This window comes from Myotis yumanensis, unplaced genomic scaffold (genome assembly GCF_028538775.1).
Source record: "Myotis yumanensis isolate MYYU_CA2020_CCGP unplaced genomic scaffold, mMyoYum1.0.hap1 SCAF_20, whole genome shotgun sequence".
Lineage (NCBI taxonomy): Eukaryota > Metazoa > Chordata > Mammalia > Chiroptera > Vespertilionidae > Myotis > Myotis yumanensis.
In genome coordinates this window covers 6,733,360-6,750,745 of record NW_027223771.1, presented here as the reverse complement: position 1 = coordinate 6,750,745, position 17,386 = coordinate 6,733,360, and the positions used below count along the sequence as shown (strand labels likewise).

The 17,386-nt window shown below is 49.5% G+C and overlaps 1 protein-coding gene across 1 annotated transcript in view; it reads right to left on the bottom strand.

Annotated features, from left to right (window-relative positions):
- AGBL1 (AGBL carboxypeptidase 1) overlaps positions 1 to 17,386 on the bottom strand; it is a 264,433-nt gene that overhangs the window by 65,567 nt on the left and 181,480 nt on the right. Inside the window, exons 20-21 of the mRNA XM_070400703.1 lie at positions 14,137 to 14,268; positions 13,099 to 13,275 (exon numbers count right to left, since the gene is read on the bottom strand). Of these exons, the coding sequence (XP_070256804.1) occupies positions 13,099 to 13,275; positions 14,137 to 14,268 (309 nt within the window). The remainder of the gene's footprint in view (positions 1 to 13,098; positions 13,276 to 14,136; positions 14,269 to 17,386) is intronic.

The following is a 17,386-nucleotide window of genomic DNA, read 5'->3' as shown; positions in this document are numbered from 1 at the left end:
TGGGATCGGAGGCGGAGTGAGGGAGTTGTAGAACGTGTGGTTGGTGTCGGATGATTGGTCCAAATGGGGAGAAGCCGCACACCTGGTGTCAGGAAGGGATGGATCCCATGTGTTTCCTTTCAGAAAGGCAAGGAAGGGTTTTTTGAAAATAAGACACCACAAGCCCTAACCAGTTTGGCTCAGTGGATAGAGCATCGGCCTGCACACTCAAGGGTCCTGGGTTCGATTCTGGTCAAGGGCATGTACCTTGGTTGGGGGCACATCCCCAGTAGAGAATGTGCAAGAGGCAGCTGATGGTTGTTTCTCTCTCATCAACATTTCTTTTTTTTTTTAATATATTTTATTGATTTTTTACAGAGAGGAAGGAAGAGGAATAGAGAGTTAGAAACATCGATGAGAGAGTAACATTGATCAGCTGCCTCCTGCACACCCCCTACTGGGGATGTGCCCGCAACCAAGGTACATGCCCTTGACCGGAATTGAACCTGGGACCCTTGAGTCTGCAGGCCGACGCTCTATCCACTGAGCCAAACCAGTTACAGCTCATCAACATTTCTAACTCTCTATTCCTCTCTGTAAAAAATCAATAAAATATATTCTTTAAAAAAAAAAGAAAGAAAATAAGACACCACAAGAACAGATCATAAAGGCAAAGACTGATCAACCGGCCTAGGTCCAAATAGGAACCTTGGTTTATCAATCACAGTACATCCCACGGAGAGTGAGTGAAAAGTCCAGCCACATTCTGATTTCAGATAGAAGAACGTATTGGCGCTACTTACAACGACCAAAGGAGTAGAGTAAAAATAGAAAGAGCACCGGTGGTTCCATTAGAAATTCATACTTTTTAAAAACCCAGAAAAATGAGCCAAGAATGTGAACACGTCTCAGGAAAAACACAAACAAACAGAAAAGCCACAAACACACACAGCAATAACCCCTAGCCCGGTGAAATGCACTTGACCTCAATTAGCAATTAGCAACATTGCAATGAAAATCACGCTGAGATCGATTTCACCTTGTAAGAAGTCAGAGATCCTAAGTATTGTCGAAGAAATGAAGCGAGACATTTCTCCCAATGCTGGAAGGGGGGAAGCGAGGATAACTATTTTGGGAAACAGTGTGGGGTTTATTCAGCAAAACCGAACATATTCATACCCTAGAACTCCACAACCTGAGTATAGATGCCTCCATATACACTCTTCAGAGACATTTCTGCCAATATATACCCGGAGACAGGCATGAACAAGAATAGTTAAAGCAAGCCCCCTAGCCGGTTTGGCTCAGTGGATAGAGTGTCGGCCTGCGGACTGAAGGGTCCCGGGTTCGAGCCCGGTCAAGGGCATGTGCCCCGGTAGCAGGCTCCCGGCCCTGGTCGGGGCCTATGCAGGAGGCAACCAATCGATGTGTCTCTTTCACATCACTGTTTTCTCTCTGTCTTTCCCTCTCTCTTCCACTCTTTCTAAAAATCAATGGAAAAATATCCCCAGGGAAGGATTAAAAAACAGTAATAATATTGAAAGCAATATCGTCCATAAGCGTAAAACCATAAAAACCCCAAAACAACCCAAGTAGGCACTGAGGATATAAGGCAGCGATGGTGAACCTTTTGAGCTCGGCGTGTCAGCATTTTGAAAAACCCCAACTTAACTCTGGTGCCGTGTCACATATAGAAATTTTTTGATATTTGCAACCATAGTAAAACAGAGATTTATACTTTTGATATTTATCTTATATATTTAAATGCCATTGAACAAAGAAAAATCAACCAAAAAAACGAGTTAGCGTGTCACCTCTGACACGCGTGTCATAGGTTCGCCATCACTGATATAAGGGATGGACACACGGTGGCACCGGGACCTGACATACCTGGTGGCGGGGGGGGGGGGGGGGGGGGGGGGGGGGGCGGTCTCAGCAGTTTTCTTGGCTTCTCCTCGTGGCTGCAAAGGGGCTGCCACAGCTCCAGCCATCACACCTGTTCTCCGGTCCAGGCTGGTCCCTGAATCTGGGTAAACTGGCCCTTTATAATCCGGACACGGCCTGGGGTCTCTCAGTTACATTCCCAGGGGCCTGGCTGACGTCCTGCAGACGCTCCACGCTTCCCAGCCCAACGCCGTCCAGTGAAACATTTTCTGTCCATGTCTCCCCCCCACACATTCCACGTCTTTTCCATCTTACTCCGTCCTCCTCACGCTCCGTGGCCGTAACCCTTGCAGTGTGAGGTGCCCCAGCAAAACTAGCACGAATTTCCCCCCCCAGCCGATGTGGCTCAGTGGCTAGAGCGTCGGCCTGCGGACTGGAGGGTCCAGGCCCTGCTCCGGGCACATGCAGGGCATCGATATTTCTCTCTGTCTTTCCCTCTCCCTTCCGCTCTCTTTAAAATATCAATGGAAAAATATCCTCGGGTGAAGATTAAAATACAAAGCAAAACACAAACCAGCACCAATTTCTTTCTCCTTCTTCACAATCTCACGGAGGGAAGGCTCGCTCTCCCCGGAGGTCCCGGCCACAGCGGCACACCGGGCGCTTTCGCCTTTTCATTTCCAGGCAGCACGCCCGGCGTCTCTCAGGCGTATCTGAATCGCCGGCGCCCCCGTTCTCACACTTTGGGGCCCTTATGAAGGGAAGTAAGGGCTCAGGGACGAAAACCACCGCGATACAATACCGAGATCCGTAGCCGACCAGGCATCTAAGATGGCGGCAGAGCGTCTAAGGCCTCGGGCCCGGAGGCGTGAGCAGCGTGGAGACGCCCGAGAAACGCGCAGTCACGTCTCAGCTCCCGCGAGATTTCACCCCACAGTGGGCGAGGCAGGTGATTCAACTCACGAACCCTCCGCGTCATGCGGGGCGTCCCAGAAAAATGTATACACACTTTGAATGACTCCGAAGTCGGTGTTTATGTTTATTTGTTCAGTTTTTTAAAAATATTTTTTTATTGATTCCAGAGAGGAAGGGAAAGGGAGAGAGAGAGAAACATCAGTGATGAGAGAGAATCATGGATCGGCTGCCTCCTGCACGCCCCACAGTGGGGATGGAGCCCACAACCCGGGCGTGTGCCCTGGACCGGGAATCGAACTGTGACCTCCTGGTTCCTAGGTCGATGCTCAACCACTGAGCCACACCAGCCAGGGCTAAAGTTGGTGTTTATTCACTTGCAGTTCGTTTTCAAAGTTCGGAAGGAATCTACGGAAATGAATACATTTGTTGTGTCGACACCTTTTTTTCAACCGGATGACCGTTCTGGGGTCCAGGCACTGCTAACACGAAGCAGTGGCATCACGAACCTCAAGAATAATTTCGTTAGGTATCTGAGTGCCCTCCATTCGTGGATTGTTCTGGTTTGTGTGTGTGTGTGTGTGTGTGTGTGTGTTTTCAAAAATATGTTTTTATTGATTTTTTAGAGAAAGAGGAAGGGCGAGGGATAGAGAAATAGAAACATCAATGAGAGAGAAATATCATGGATCGGCTGCCTCCTGCTCCCCCTACAGGGATCGAGCCCACAACCCCGGCATGTGCCCTGACCGGGAATTGAACTGGTGGCTTTTTAAATTGTTTTTTGTTAATCCTCACTCGAGGTTATTTTTCCATTGATTTCTAGAGAGACTGGAAGGAAGGGGGAGAGACACAGAGAAAGAAACATCGATGTGAGAGAGACATGTCGACTGGTTGCCTCCTGTACGCGCCCAACCAAAGCTGAGATGGAGCCTACCACCTCGGTACGTGCCCTTGACCGGAATCGAACCCGGGACCCTTCAGTCCGCAGGCCGATGCTATAACCACTGAGCCACGCCGGCCCAGCCAGGCCGGTTCTCTTGGTCAGTGCTTGGCCCGCAGTCTCGCCAACAGCCAGGACCGACCAGGACAGCATAACGGTGTCAATGATCCGGTTTCCTAAGGCCTGAGGCACACGCACATCCAAACAAGTCCCAGTCATGTTCCCTCTACACCAGCGGTTCTCAACCTGTGGGCCGCGACCCCTTTGGCGGTCGAACGACCCTTTCCCAGGGGTTGCCTAATACATCCTGCATATCAGATATTTACATGACAATTCATCACAGCAGCAACATTACAGTTATGAAGTAGCAACGAAAATAGTTTTATGGTTGGGGGGTCACCACAACACGAGGAACTGTATGAAAGGGTCGCGGCATTAGGAAGGTTGAGAACCACTGCTCCACACGGAGGTAGCCAGACAGACATACAGTGGGGCCTTGACTTACGAGTTTAATTCGTTCCGTGACGGAGCTCGTATGTCAAATTACTCGTATGTCAAATCAACAGTGAACGAGTGAGACACGTGGTGCTGAGCTGATGTTGTGGCGTTCACTGTGACGTTCGCTGGGCCAACTAGCGGTGGGGTATCTGAAGCTGGCTGGTAACCCGAATTTTAGCTCCTCAAAGCAAAACATCGGCCAAGAGACGGCTCGTATCTCGAAAAACTCATTAGTCCAGACACTCGTAAGTCAAGGCCCCACTGTACAGATACCTCCCGTCCCCTGGGACCCTCATCCTGACCACATTGAAGAAGAATCCATAGGAGGGGAACCTTTTGGTCTCTCCAAAGCACCAAACTGGAAAGTTAAAAGACGCCGGATGCCATTGGCAGGTGACAATAATGTGTCTGCAATTGCCAACAAGCTTTGCTTTGATTGCTACGCCCTCTCTCCCTGCCTTTATTAACGGGAGGCCGACGCATCCGCCTAATGAGAGTCACAACAGAGCGTGATGGCCAGGCGCCCCGTGCTAATGGCTCTTCTTTATCTGCTTTGTTCTCTCTCTCGTCCTTTTTTCCCCTTTTAGCAATGAATTGATTAGGGCCTGACATGAGGAAAATGCAGCATCTGTCAACTCCCTATAAATACAGACGAGGGTAATTTTTTTTTGTGTGTGTGTGTTTTTCTTCCCCTGTTTCTCTGGCATTTGTTGCAATGCCCGGTGGATGGATTCAGAAAGGAGCTGAGAAGTCAGGACGACAAAAACGAGGGAACACAAACATAAAAAATTAACCCTTTGTCCCCTGGGCGTGTCGGATGGCTACCTCGCCGCAGCCTCATCTCCGTTTTTTATTGGAGGCGAATTGTGAATGGATGCATGACTCTGAGGGAGTGGTGTGGTTGGGATGCCACAGTTAAGTGGGCACAAGCGAGGTGATGAAGCACGCTTTCGGGGGGTGGGGGGGGGGTCACACGCCATGTCCTGCTCGTACAGACAGACACACCGACGTGCGAGACTCACGCCGGCTCTGAAATCACCTGCTATCTCACAAAGTAAAGCCACTGCTCTCCTCTCTGCTACCTTCTCAAGCTCCAATCGGTCTCTGTCTTATTCAACACCTTTAAGTTCAGCAAATACGTGGTTGAGCGCCAACCTATGAACCTGGAGGTCAGGGTTCGGTTCCCGGTCAAGGGCACATGCCCGGGTTGCAGGACCAATTCTCAGTAGAGGGCGTGCAGGAGGCAGCCGATCCATGATTCCCTCTCATCACTGGTGTTTCTATCTCTCTCTCCCTCTCCCTTCCTCTCTCTGAAATCAATAAAAATATATTTTTTTAATTTTTTATTGATTTTTTTTGGGGGGAGAGAAAGAGAGAAACATCGATTTGTTGTTCCAGTTATGTATGCATTCATTGGTTGATGCTTGTATGTGCCCTGATTGAACTGGTAACCTTAGGGCAGTGGTTCTCAACCTTCCTAATGCCTCGACCCTTTAATACAGTTCCTCATGTTGTGGTGACCCCCAATTTCATTGTTACAAATTGAGCATAATTAAAGCATAGTGATTCATCACAAAAACAATACGTAATTATATATGTGTTTTCCGATGGTCTTAGGCGACCCCCAAAGGGGTAGCGACCCACAGGTTGAGAACCGCTGTCCTAGAGGGAGCCAACCCTTGATTCTGGTTGTTTCATGAACTGTGAGAGAATACGTTTCTGTGGTCTTAAGCCCACGCAGCCTGGGGTCATTTACAGCCCACTTAGCTAACACAGAACTCTTCCGTGGTAAGTGGCAGAGCAGGGAACAGAACCTGGGTCCGTTGATGAGTCATCCCACTCTCTCCCACTTGGCTTCCCCAAGTTATACAGCCGGGAGGCCGCCCTGGCTCGGCACGTGGTAACAGCACAGAACGCTGTCAGAAGCAGAGCCCCAGGACCAACCGCAATCGGCAAGCCGGGCTGTTACCTTTGGCCACAGGATCGCGCCTCCTCGTGCCCAGTGCGCCCAAGGGGACCTCACACCAAGCGGGCTCGAGGGTGACTCCAAATGGAAAGAGTTGGAAATGCCAGGGAAGAAGAAAGAAAGAAAAAGAAAAGAAAGACACACGCAGAGAAACTTGGTAGCAGCAGCAATGAGATCAAAAAATAATAAAGAGACCCGTCGCTGGAGGAGGAGAACAGCGGCTGCCTTTGAAGAGAAAGATTCTGAGCGCAGAGCAAACTTGAAAAGGAGTCGCCCTAAGAGCTGTGGGGGCAGCAAGTCGGATTTAGACCTGGTCACGCCAGACTGTGGGGGGGCTGGGGGGAGAGGGGCTGGGGGGGAGGAGGGGGCAGGGGGGAGGGGGGCGGAAAAAAAGAGCCTGTATCCCTCCGAAGGTCACTTTCAGAGGTGGGAAACACTTCTACCAGGCTCTCATGAGAAGAGAGATGATTTCCAAGCACTTCCAGCCGGAAGAGGGAAATGAATACAGGAGAGCAAGGCAGGAGACGAGGAGGAAAAGGCTAAAAGATAGGGAGGCATGTTGAGAATGGACTGATATCTGGGGACACATTCAAGCACCAAATATGTACAGCTGGCCCAAGCTGGTCTGGTTCAGTGGATAGGGCATTGGCCTGGGAACCGAAGGGTCCTGGGTTCGATTCCCGGTCAAGGGCACGTGCCCGAGTTGCGGGCTCCATCTCCAGTGGGGGGCGTGCAGGAGGCAGCTGGTCCATGATTCCCAACTGGGCAAGTTCCCTGACTGGGAATCGAACCCGTGACCTCCTGGTTCATAGGTCGATGCTCAACCACTGAGCCACACCGGCCGGACCAATACGAACTTTTAAACACATCCTGCAAAATTAAAGCCAGGCCTCAACCAGGGACTAGCAAATCTTAACGTCAATGGCAATTTGTATATTCTGACTGATGCTAGGCAGGGACCAGGGGCATGGAATGTTTGAAAAGGCAACATGATGTGAAATAGAAAGTCCGCCGGCGTCCAATCCCCAGTTTGTGCCATCAGCTCCAAAACGCTTTTCCCCAGCGTAGAAGCGAATGCTCTGTGTTTGCGCTGTGTCAAAGGATGCTTCTTAGCTGCCACAAACCCGCAGGGAAAAAAACAACACAAGATTTAATATGAAAGAGACGTAAGAAATCAAAAGGCAAATCATGCTGATTTCAGAGAAAACTTAAAGGGAAAAATCGGAGGTCCTTTTTTTGGCTCTTTCAGTGGGTCGCCAACAAGACGCAAATCCTACCGCGTGCCATTGGTCACGACGCGGACTTTCCTTTGCAAGGAGAAGCTCGCGGCTCTGAGCTTAAAGCACATCAGCTTGATTTTTTAAAAAATATATTTTATTGATGTTTTTACAGAGGGGAAGGGAGAGGGATAGAGAGTTAGAAACATCGATCAGCTGCCTCCTGCACACTCCCCACTGGGGTTGTGCCCGCAACCAAAGCACATGACCCTGACTGGAATCGAACCCGGGACCCTTGAGTCCGCAGGCCGACGCTCTATCCACTGAGCCAAACCGGTTAGGGCGTCAGCTTGCTTTCTTGCACGCAATGCTGTTCGCTGTCTTCGGCCTCCAAATCTGTTCTTCGACATAAATGTGTTATCCATTTGTTCCCAGTTTTGACTGATTGGTATACAAGGTGGGAAAGAGCCACCGTTGCAATTTATCATGGGGCTGAAACCAGCTCTCCAACATCCCCTGAGGGGTCCCGGATTGCGAGAGGGCGCAGGCCAGGCCAAGGGACCCCACTGGTGCACGATCGGGGCCAGGGAGGAACATGGGAGGTTGGCCAGCCAGGGAGGGACTGTGGGAGGGCTCCAGGGCATGTCCGGCCCATCTCCCTCAGTCCTGATCAGCTGGACCCCAGCAGCAAGCTAACCTACCAGTCGGAGCATCTGCCCCCTGGTGATCAGTCCATGTCATAGCGACTGGTTGACTGGTCAACTGTCTGCCCCCAGGTGGTCAGTGCATGTCATAGCAAGCAGTTGAGCAGCCTAAGCATATCATTAGCATATTATGCTTTGATTGGTTGAACGGATGACCAGACACTTAGCATATTAGGCTTTTATTATATAGGATAGGACGAGTGGGTCTCCATAAGTCACCTCACGATCGGATTCCTGGGAGAGAGGCTGCTGTGTTTCACATCGGCCCCTCGTTTATGAGAATGGTCAGGGCAGTGTTCCAAAGAGAGGGGGGCATGCCCGTAGAAATAAACACCGCAAAAGACGCATCCCTAGCTCGGGCAAAGGTTGCTAAGGATACAACCTGTGCCCCAGAGGGAATATACGTCACCCCTCTCGTGGATGGGAATAGTGACATATACTCACGCTGCTCTCCAGTTCTCGTGAGCGAGTCACTATGGCACCTGGGTCGTTGCTAACTCTGTTTTTGTACTTGGTTCAAACAGGCAAAGTAGAAGAGGCTGTACTTTCTGTTAAGGCTACTGAGACCTACGGGGTTGACCCCAAGCCTCTGGGATTTGTATTCTTGGCAATCGGGGTACCTGCATCCAAACATCTTATAGAAAATATTAGAGGCCCGCTGCATGAAGATTCATGCAAAAATGGGCCTTCCTTCCCCTGGCTGCTGGCACCGCCCTGGCTCCTGCTGGAGCCACCTTTCTTCTGCCTTCCCACGCTGCTCAGAGGCCCCGAGTGGCTGGGGTGGTGCGGAACACCTGCGTCATCACCATGGCAATGATGCAAGCGTTCCGCCCTGTCCCTGGCTGCTCGGTGCCTGCGTATGCAAATTAACTCACCATCTTTGTTGGGTTAATTTGCATACTCACTCCTGATTGGCTGGCGGGTGTCGCGAAGGTATGGTCAATTTGCATCTTTCTCTTTTATTAGTGTAAATATATTTTTAAAAGATTTTATTGATTTCAGAGAGAGGAAGGTAGAGAGGGAGAGAGAAAGAGAAACATCGATGCAAGAGAGAATCATGGATCTGCTGCCTCCTGCACGCCTTCTACTGGGGATGAAGCTCATAACCTGGGCATGTGCCCCAAGTGGGAATCAAACCATGACCTCCCGGTTCATGGGTTGATGCTCAACCACACCGCTGGGCTTACAGGAACAATTCATTGTTGGTTGGTCACACGGGTAATAACATTGGTCTGTGGCGGGTCATCCAGAGTTTTAAATGCCCAGCCAGTGTGGCTCAGTGGACGATGGCTGTGCCAGTATGTAAGTAAGAGCCCTAAATATTTCTTCATACACCTTGTACTTGAGCGATCTCTTTTTTCTCTCAACCAAACGCACGCAGCGCTCGCCAATTATTGGCATTAAGTTCCTCTTTTGATATTTTGCCCGGGATTACATTTTGCTAAGATCTTTTTTAGACACAAATTGGCCATGTAACATAATCACTGCTTGTCCCGGCTGCGGGCCACCTGAAAATTCCATCAACAGGAGCCCACGTGGCATAATTAAGGAGCACGGATTCAGTGCCCGGATTCTAATTAGAACACGGCTTAAAATCTAATCCCACCACAGACCGGTTATGTAGCATTTGGAATGCCCCTTACATTTTTTCCCATGTTGCTTTTTTTTTAAATTAATATATGTTTGTTGATTTCAGAGAGGAAGAGAGAGAGAGAGAAACATCAATGATGAGAGAGAATCATTCATGGGCTGCCTCCTGCACGCCCCCTCCTGGGAATCGAGCCCGCAACCCAGGCATGTGCCCTGACCGGGAATCAAACCCGTGACCTCCTGGTTCATAGGCCGATGCTCGACCACGGAGCCCATCCCGGCCTGGGCCCATCTTGCTTTTCACATCAGTAGCTGGGTATAACAGTAACTTAGGGAGATGACAGTGAAGGTGAGGAGTAAGTCGTGTTTTGTGTCAGACGCTATACTAAATGCTTTATATAGACATATGCTCAGGAAGGTACACTCATCATCCTCATCCCCTTTCTGATGACTACACTAAAGTTTAAAAATAATAAATAACTTACCCAAAACACCGTCGATAAATGACGGAACTAGCTTACAGAAATGCTAAAGGCTGCCCAGCTGGTGTGGCTCAGTGCTTGAGCATCAACCCATTCACCAGGAGGTCACAGTTTGATTCCCGGTCAGGGCACAGGCCCAGGTTGTGGGCTTGATCCCCAGTAGGGGGCGTGCAGGAGGCAGCCAATCCATGTTTCTCTCCCATCATTGATGTTTCTCTCTCTCTCCTTCTCTCTTCCTCTCTAAAATCAATAAGAAAGAAAGAATGAAGAACGAATTTGATCCAATAGATGGACTTTGCTACGTGTTTTGAGTTTTCGATATAATAGCCCCCATCCCAAACTTCAGCTTAAAACAAAGGAGAGCCGCCTAATCAACAGGTTATCTAACTAATAACATGATTATACATTTATAGGAACATATCCAATGTCGCCTCCTAACCACAGGGTTCAAAGTCTTCTGAGAAGAGTCTCTTCTAATTTACATTCAGGGAGCGTGGACATAGAGAAGGAATTGCTGCTTTGCTTTAAAAATAGAAACCTGGGCGGCTGCTCCATCGGAGTGCAGCCATGGCAGAGAATGTTAACACACCGACTGGAGCCCGGCCGGCATAGCTCAGGGGTTGAGCGTCGACCAACTTATGGACCAGGAGGTCACTGGTTCGATTCCCGATCAGGGCACATGCCCGGGTTGTGGGCTTGATCCCCAGTAGGGGGCGTGCAGGAGGCAGCCTATCCATGATTCTCATCGATGTTTCTATCTCTCTCTCCCTTCCTCTTTGAAATCAATAAAAATATATTTTTACAAAAAAACATTGGCTGGAGGAACGGAAGCATCGCCCACTCCTCACTGTCAAGGAAGGGACTGGGGCCTGTAGTGTGGGGTCCACTCCATTTCAAAGAGAGAGAACAAGCCCTGGCTGGTTTTGCTCAGTGGATAGCGCGTCAGCCTGCAGACTGAAGGGTCCCAGGTTCGATTCTGGCCAAGGGCATGTGCCTTGGTTGCGGGCACATCCCCAGTGGGGAGTGTGCAGGAGGCAGCTGATCGATGTTTCTCTCTCATCGATGTTCCTGACTCTCTATCCCTCTCCCTTCCTCTCTGTAAAAAATCAATAAAATATATTTTTAAAAAATAGAGTCATACTGATGTCAGAGAGGAAGGGAGAGGGAGGGAGAGAGAGAAACATCAGTGATGAGAGAGAGCCCTGACCGGTTTGGCTCAGTGGGTAGAGCACTGGCCTGCAGACTGAAGGGTCCCAGGTTCAATTCCGGTCAAGGGCATGTACCTGGGTTGGGAGCACATCCCCAGTAGGGAGTGTGCAGGAGGCAGCTGATCGATGTTCCTAACTCTTTATCCCTCTCCCTTCCTCTCTGTAAAAAAATCAATAAAAAATATTTTTTTAAAAAAATGATGAGAGAGAATCATGGGTCGGCTGCCTCCTGCACGCCCTCACTGGGCATGTGCCCCGACCAGGAATCGAACCGTGACCTCCCGGTTCACGGATCGATGCTCAACCACTGAACCACGCCACAGCCGGGCATGGCGTTGTCTTTTAAACAAGTAACTGGCCCCCTTCCATCAAGAGGCAGTCGGTGAGAGAGACACAAGTCTATGTCCTGAACATCTTAGAAACGTAATATTCCAGGCTGCTTTCCCCCCAATCCTGTGGGTGTTAAATACCAAGAGCGTCAACAGATCCCTGACCACGTGCCCTCCAAGGACACTCAGATCTGCCTTTGCCATGGGAACCAGCTGGAGGCACAGAGGCAAGCCGCTTGAGGCCCCGCCAGGACACTGAAGGGTGAGGTCTTTTGACACCCAGTCCCACGCCCCTCCAACGACCTCCTCCTTCTTCTCCTGCATCCCCCTGGATGTGGGTAAGGACAGACTCATTCCGTGGACCACTTCAGCCGGATAATTCATTCATCAAATAGCAAAGCCTTTCGAGCCACTGGTCAGACTCACCGGCCGTGGCACCGAAGGAATGGCTCCAGGCGGGCGGATCTGTAGCTCCGTGTCCAACACGCTCGTTGGCAGGTGCAGAGTGAGATCATGTTCCTCACCTGTCACTCCCCGGGCCCCCCCGGAAAGCTCACAGATTTCTATAAGCACGGGCGTGTGTCGGTGCCAAGGGTCTCCGGGGCTGTCCCAGGAAGGGAGTGGGAGCCGACGCCCTGAGCTTTGATGCTGGCGACTCCCAGGTCTTCTCGGGGTTGAATGGAAGTCAGCAAGGAGCCCTCTGTCCATCTGCCCAGCACGTTCCAGAAAGGTCTATCCTGCCACGACGTTCCCTTATTTATGCTCCTCTCGTGGGGCGGTGGGGAGGGCGGCAGGAACACCCTGCCTCCAGCTGCTCATGCAGCTGATAGAGCTGCAGGGAGAAGCGAAGGATACCAGCCCTTTCCCTCCACACTAGCGCCTGAGTCCCACAGCCACTCGCATCGGGGAGCCGCACGGCCGTGCCCGCACCCCCGGGTGCCCTGGTGCCGGCAAGATGACAGACGGAGCCGCTGACGGAGATAAACACGGGTGATAGAGAAACACAGCGCGTAATTTCATCGGCAACGTCTACGCAAAGACCTACGCCCTCGCCTTGAGGACGCACAGGGCGCGTGTCAGTCTACTCGACTCGTTGTAAAATGTTCCCACGCCCGTAGCAGGACGGGGCCGCGGCTCTGTAAGAGCTGGGGGTGCGTGTCCAGGGGGGCTCCCTGCCGCTGGCTGGCCAGGGCAGAGGACTGACAAGCGAGATCAGCACGGACAGCTTCCGGGATCGATGCAGGCTGTGCTGCCCACGAGAGCAGTCACACTGAGCTAGTTCTGCAAAATCAGGGAGCGGGGCCAGAGAGCCTCCCTGCCCCCCCCAGATCCCCGTTAGAGTGCACCACTGTGGGGCAGAAAGCATGGGCACCCCGCGGCCTCACCTACCTGGTAGGGACCCTGGTTGCAGCCGCAGTAGCTACTCTCCATGGTATAGCTCCTGGCCACCCCCATCTCTCTCCACACCACCACCCGGGCGGTGGAGGCGCGAGATTTCTCCACCAGGAAACTGCAGCTGCTCATGGTGAAGGCGGGGGCGAGCTGGTCCAGGATTCTGGGAAGAGTCTACAGTAAAAAAAAATATATATATATATATATTAATAATAATAAATAAATGGCGATGAGCTGCAGGTGATTGGGGGTAGGAATCGTAAAACCTGATGTCTCAACATCTTTTTCGCATCTCAATATGCCAAACACAGAATGTATGCTGCTACGAATTCTGTATCAACCCTGAGAAATGGACCTTATTTTTTTTTTAATTGATGTCAGAAAGAGAGAGAGAAACATCCATGATGAGAGAGAATCATGGATCAGCTGCCTCCTGCACACCCCCTGCGGGGAGCCCACAAGCTGGGCAGGTGCCCTTGACCGGAATTGAACCTGGGACCCTTCTGTTCGCAGGCCGATGCTCTATCCACGGAGCCACACCAGCCAGGGCTGGACACCATTTTTAAAGTCATTTTAAAGATGAGGCGATGGAGGCTTCGAGGTTCTTCCTTCTTTTCTTCATCTAACTAAAGGGGATCACGTCTGCTAACTATTTCCAGAAGCCAAACATGGGTGCATTGATTCTCTACTGTTGGTACATTTTTGTTGTATAGATTTCATTTGAACTTTTTTTTTTCTTTCTATCAAGATAGGCCACTTCAGCTCTAGCCGGTTTGGCTCAGTGGATAGAGCATCGGCCTGCAGACGGAAGGGTCCCGGGTTCGATTCCAGTCAAGAGCACATGCCGGGGTTGCGGGCTCGATCCCCAGTGTGGGGCGTGCAAGAGGCAATGAATCCATGATTCTCTCTCAACCCTGATGCTTCTAGCTCTCTCTCTCTCTCTCTCTCTCTCGCTCACTCTCGCTCTCCCTTCCTCTCTGAAATCAATAAAAATATATTTTTTAAAAAAGGAAAGACAGGCCACTTCAAACCTACCCTGTAGCTGACATCTTCCGAGACAGCGGGTGTGCCCACAGCGGACTCCGCCTGCCACAGGGTCTCCTTGATGCTGCAGCCGTAGACAAATACGTTCTTCTTCTGGGAGTGGCCGTGAAAGTCACAGAAGACCTACAACGGCCAAGCGGAGGAAGCGGTAAACCCAGGGCACGTCTACTGGTGTCTTAAACGTTTAACGTGTCAACTTTTCTCTGGTCGATACTGTTTAGGTAGCAGGACCAGGCACATTAACATCACCGGTGACATCCGTAAGGGTTGTACTGGTCACGTCCTTGGGGGAACAGTTAGATTGGAAGGGGTTTAGCATTGAAGAGGGTATGATGGAATACACTTGTGGTGGGAGAGGACACAGGGTTAAAATGAGAAGAGGGAATAGGAACAAAAGCTTTTTAAAAAAAACGATGACATCCCTGATCGGTTTGGCTCAGTGGATAGAGCGTCAGCCTGCGGACTGAAGGGTCCCAGGTTCGATTCCGGTCAAGGGCATGTACCTTGGTTGCGGGCACATCCCCGGTGGGAGGTGTGCAGGAGGCAGCTGATCAATGTTTCTCTCTCATCGATGTTTCTAACTCTCTATCCCTCTCCCTTCCTCTCTGCGAAAAATCAATAAAATATATATTTTTAAAAAATTATGAGAGCCCGGCCAGTGTGGCTCAGTGGTTGAGTGTCGACCTATGAACCAGGAGGTCACGGTTGGATTCCTGGTCAGGGCACATGCCCGGGTTGCAGGCTCCATCCCCAGTAGGGGGCGTGCAGGAGGCAGCTGATCCATGATTCTCTCTCATCACTGATGTTTCTCGCCCTCTATCTGAAATCAATAAAATAAAAAAAAAACCACACACCACACCACACACACACACACACACACACACACACACACAAATTGTTTGAGGAATAATTCTCCACCAACCTTCCTCTCTTACCCCTAAGTTCCTCTCCATGAATTGAACACCTACCATTCACAGCAAAAGTGTGCAAACAAATCAAGACTGTTTCTTAGCAACAGATTTCTCCCGGAAGCTGGAAGCTATGCCTATACGCTGACAGGTGCTCCTTTAAGGCTGAACTCAAACGGAAAAAAAGAGTTTTTTTTGTGTGTGTGTTTTTCCCCATCCTCACCGACGCTGAGAGCCGAGGTAAATGACAAATGACAGGCCTATTTGCCCGCGGGAGAGACCGCCGCTCTGCCCTGGCAGTTGTAGCCGCCTCTGGAGGGGGAAACGTTCTTCTACGCGGGGATCAGATGACAGTCTCTGAAATAAGTGCTTGTTAATTATAACAAACATGTGTTCCCCTGCATGGAAGGGGGCAATTACAAGACAAATTACCAAGTTATTTCTGGGGAGAAAGTTTTTTTTCTTTCCTACTGGAAGGTGGAACACATATTTCCTTTCTGTGAAATTCTGTGCCAGGGACACCGAACGTGAGCAGTCCAATACCCACAGGTGAACCGATGATCTTAGGTGGCTCATTCATCAACTGGTTCAACAAATATTTTTTTTAAATATACTTTTTATTGACTTCAGAGAGGAAAGGGGAGGGAGAGAGAGAGAGAGAGAGAAAGAGAGAGAGAGAAACATCAATGATGAGAGAGAATCATGGATCGGCTGCCTCCTGCATGCCCCCTACTGGGGATTGAGCCCGCAACCCGGGCACGTGCCCTGACGGAGAATCGAACGTTGACCTTCTGGTTCATAGGTCGATGCTCACTCAAGGAGCCATGCTGGCTGGGCAGTTCAACAAGTATTTATTGTATCCCTGTTTTGTGGCAGAAAAAAATTAAAATTGGAATATAACATATTTCTGCCCTTGATACTACTGGCAACAATAGTAGGTGTATCGGTTAATAATGAGGATTTTTTTCACTAGATGGAGTTACACATATGTTGATATATATGCGATTTGATATGTATGCTGTTTTGTTGTATTGACAACAAGCTTCAAAACTTCATATGTCAAATTTGCTGAAGGTGTTAACATCATAGATATTTTTACCCTTAAAAATGTCGAATCCCGTGCCAAAAAAAAGAGCATTTGCGGGAAGTTTTAATTCATTACTTTATTTTGAAGAAAAGTGCTGCTGAAAGTTATCGTATACTTCCGGAAGCTTAAGGTAAACATGCTCCATCTCAAGATACTTGTGAACGCTGGTTTAAATGCTTTAAAAGTGAGGATTTTGATGTGAAAGACAAAGAACGTCCAGGTCAACCAAAAAAGTTTGAAGACCAACAATTGCAAGCATTACTGGATGAAGATGCGAGTCAAACTCAAAAACAACTTGCAGAAAGATTAAACGTTGCTCAGCAAACAATTTCTGACCATTTACAAGCAATGGGAACGATTTTAAAGGAAGGAAAATGGGTGCCCCATCAACCGACCGAAAGACAAATAGAAAACCGAAAAGTCATCCGTAAAATGTTGCTTCAATGGCACGAGAGAAAGTCCTTTTTGCATCGAATTGTGACTGGCGATGAAACGTGGATTTATTTTGAGAATCCCAAGTGCACGAAATCATGGGTTGATCCAGGTCAACCATCAACATCAACTGCAAGGCCAAATCCCTTCGGAAAGAAGACAATGCTCTGCGTTTGGTGGGATCAGGAAGGTGTGGTGTATCATGAGCTTCCAAAAACAGGCAAAACCGTCAATACTGATCGCTACCGACAAGAAATGATCAATTTGAACCAGGCTTTGATCGTAAAACGGCCAGAATGGGCCAGAAGACACGACAAAGTAATTTTGCTTCATGATGACGCACCATCACACACTTCAGAACCAGTTAAAGACACGTTAAAAGATCCTGCCTGGGAAGTATTAAGCATAAAAATATCTGTGATGTTAACACCTTCAGCAAATTTGGCATATGAAGTTTTGAAGCTTGCTGTCAATACAACAAAACAGCATATATATCAACATATATGTAACTCTGTCTACTGGAAAAAATCCACATTAGTAACCGGTACACCTAGTACTCTATGGAAGATTGATGATACTTTCTTGACTGTGCTAAAAACTTCATATAGATGATCTCATAAAGAAGTGGGTGCTGCACGCATCCCCATTGAGTAGCTGAGAAAAACTGAATTTCAGCCCTAACCGGTTTGGCTCAGTGGATAGAGCATCAGCCTTCGGACTCAAGGGTCCCAGGTTCAATTCCAGTCAAGGGCATGTACTTTGGTTGCAGGCACATCCCCAGTAGGGAGTGTGCAGAAGGCAGCTGATCGATGTT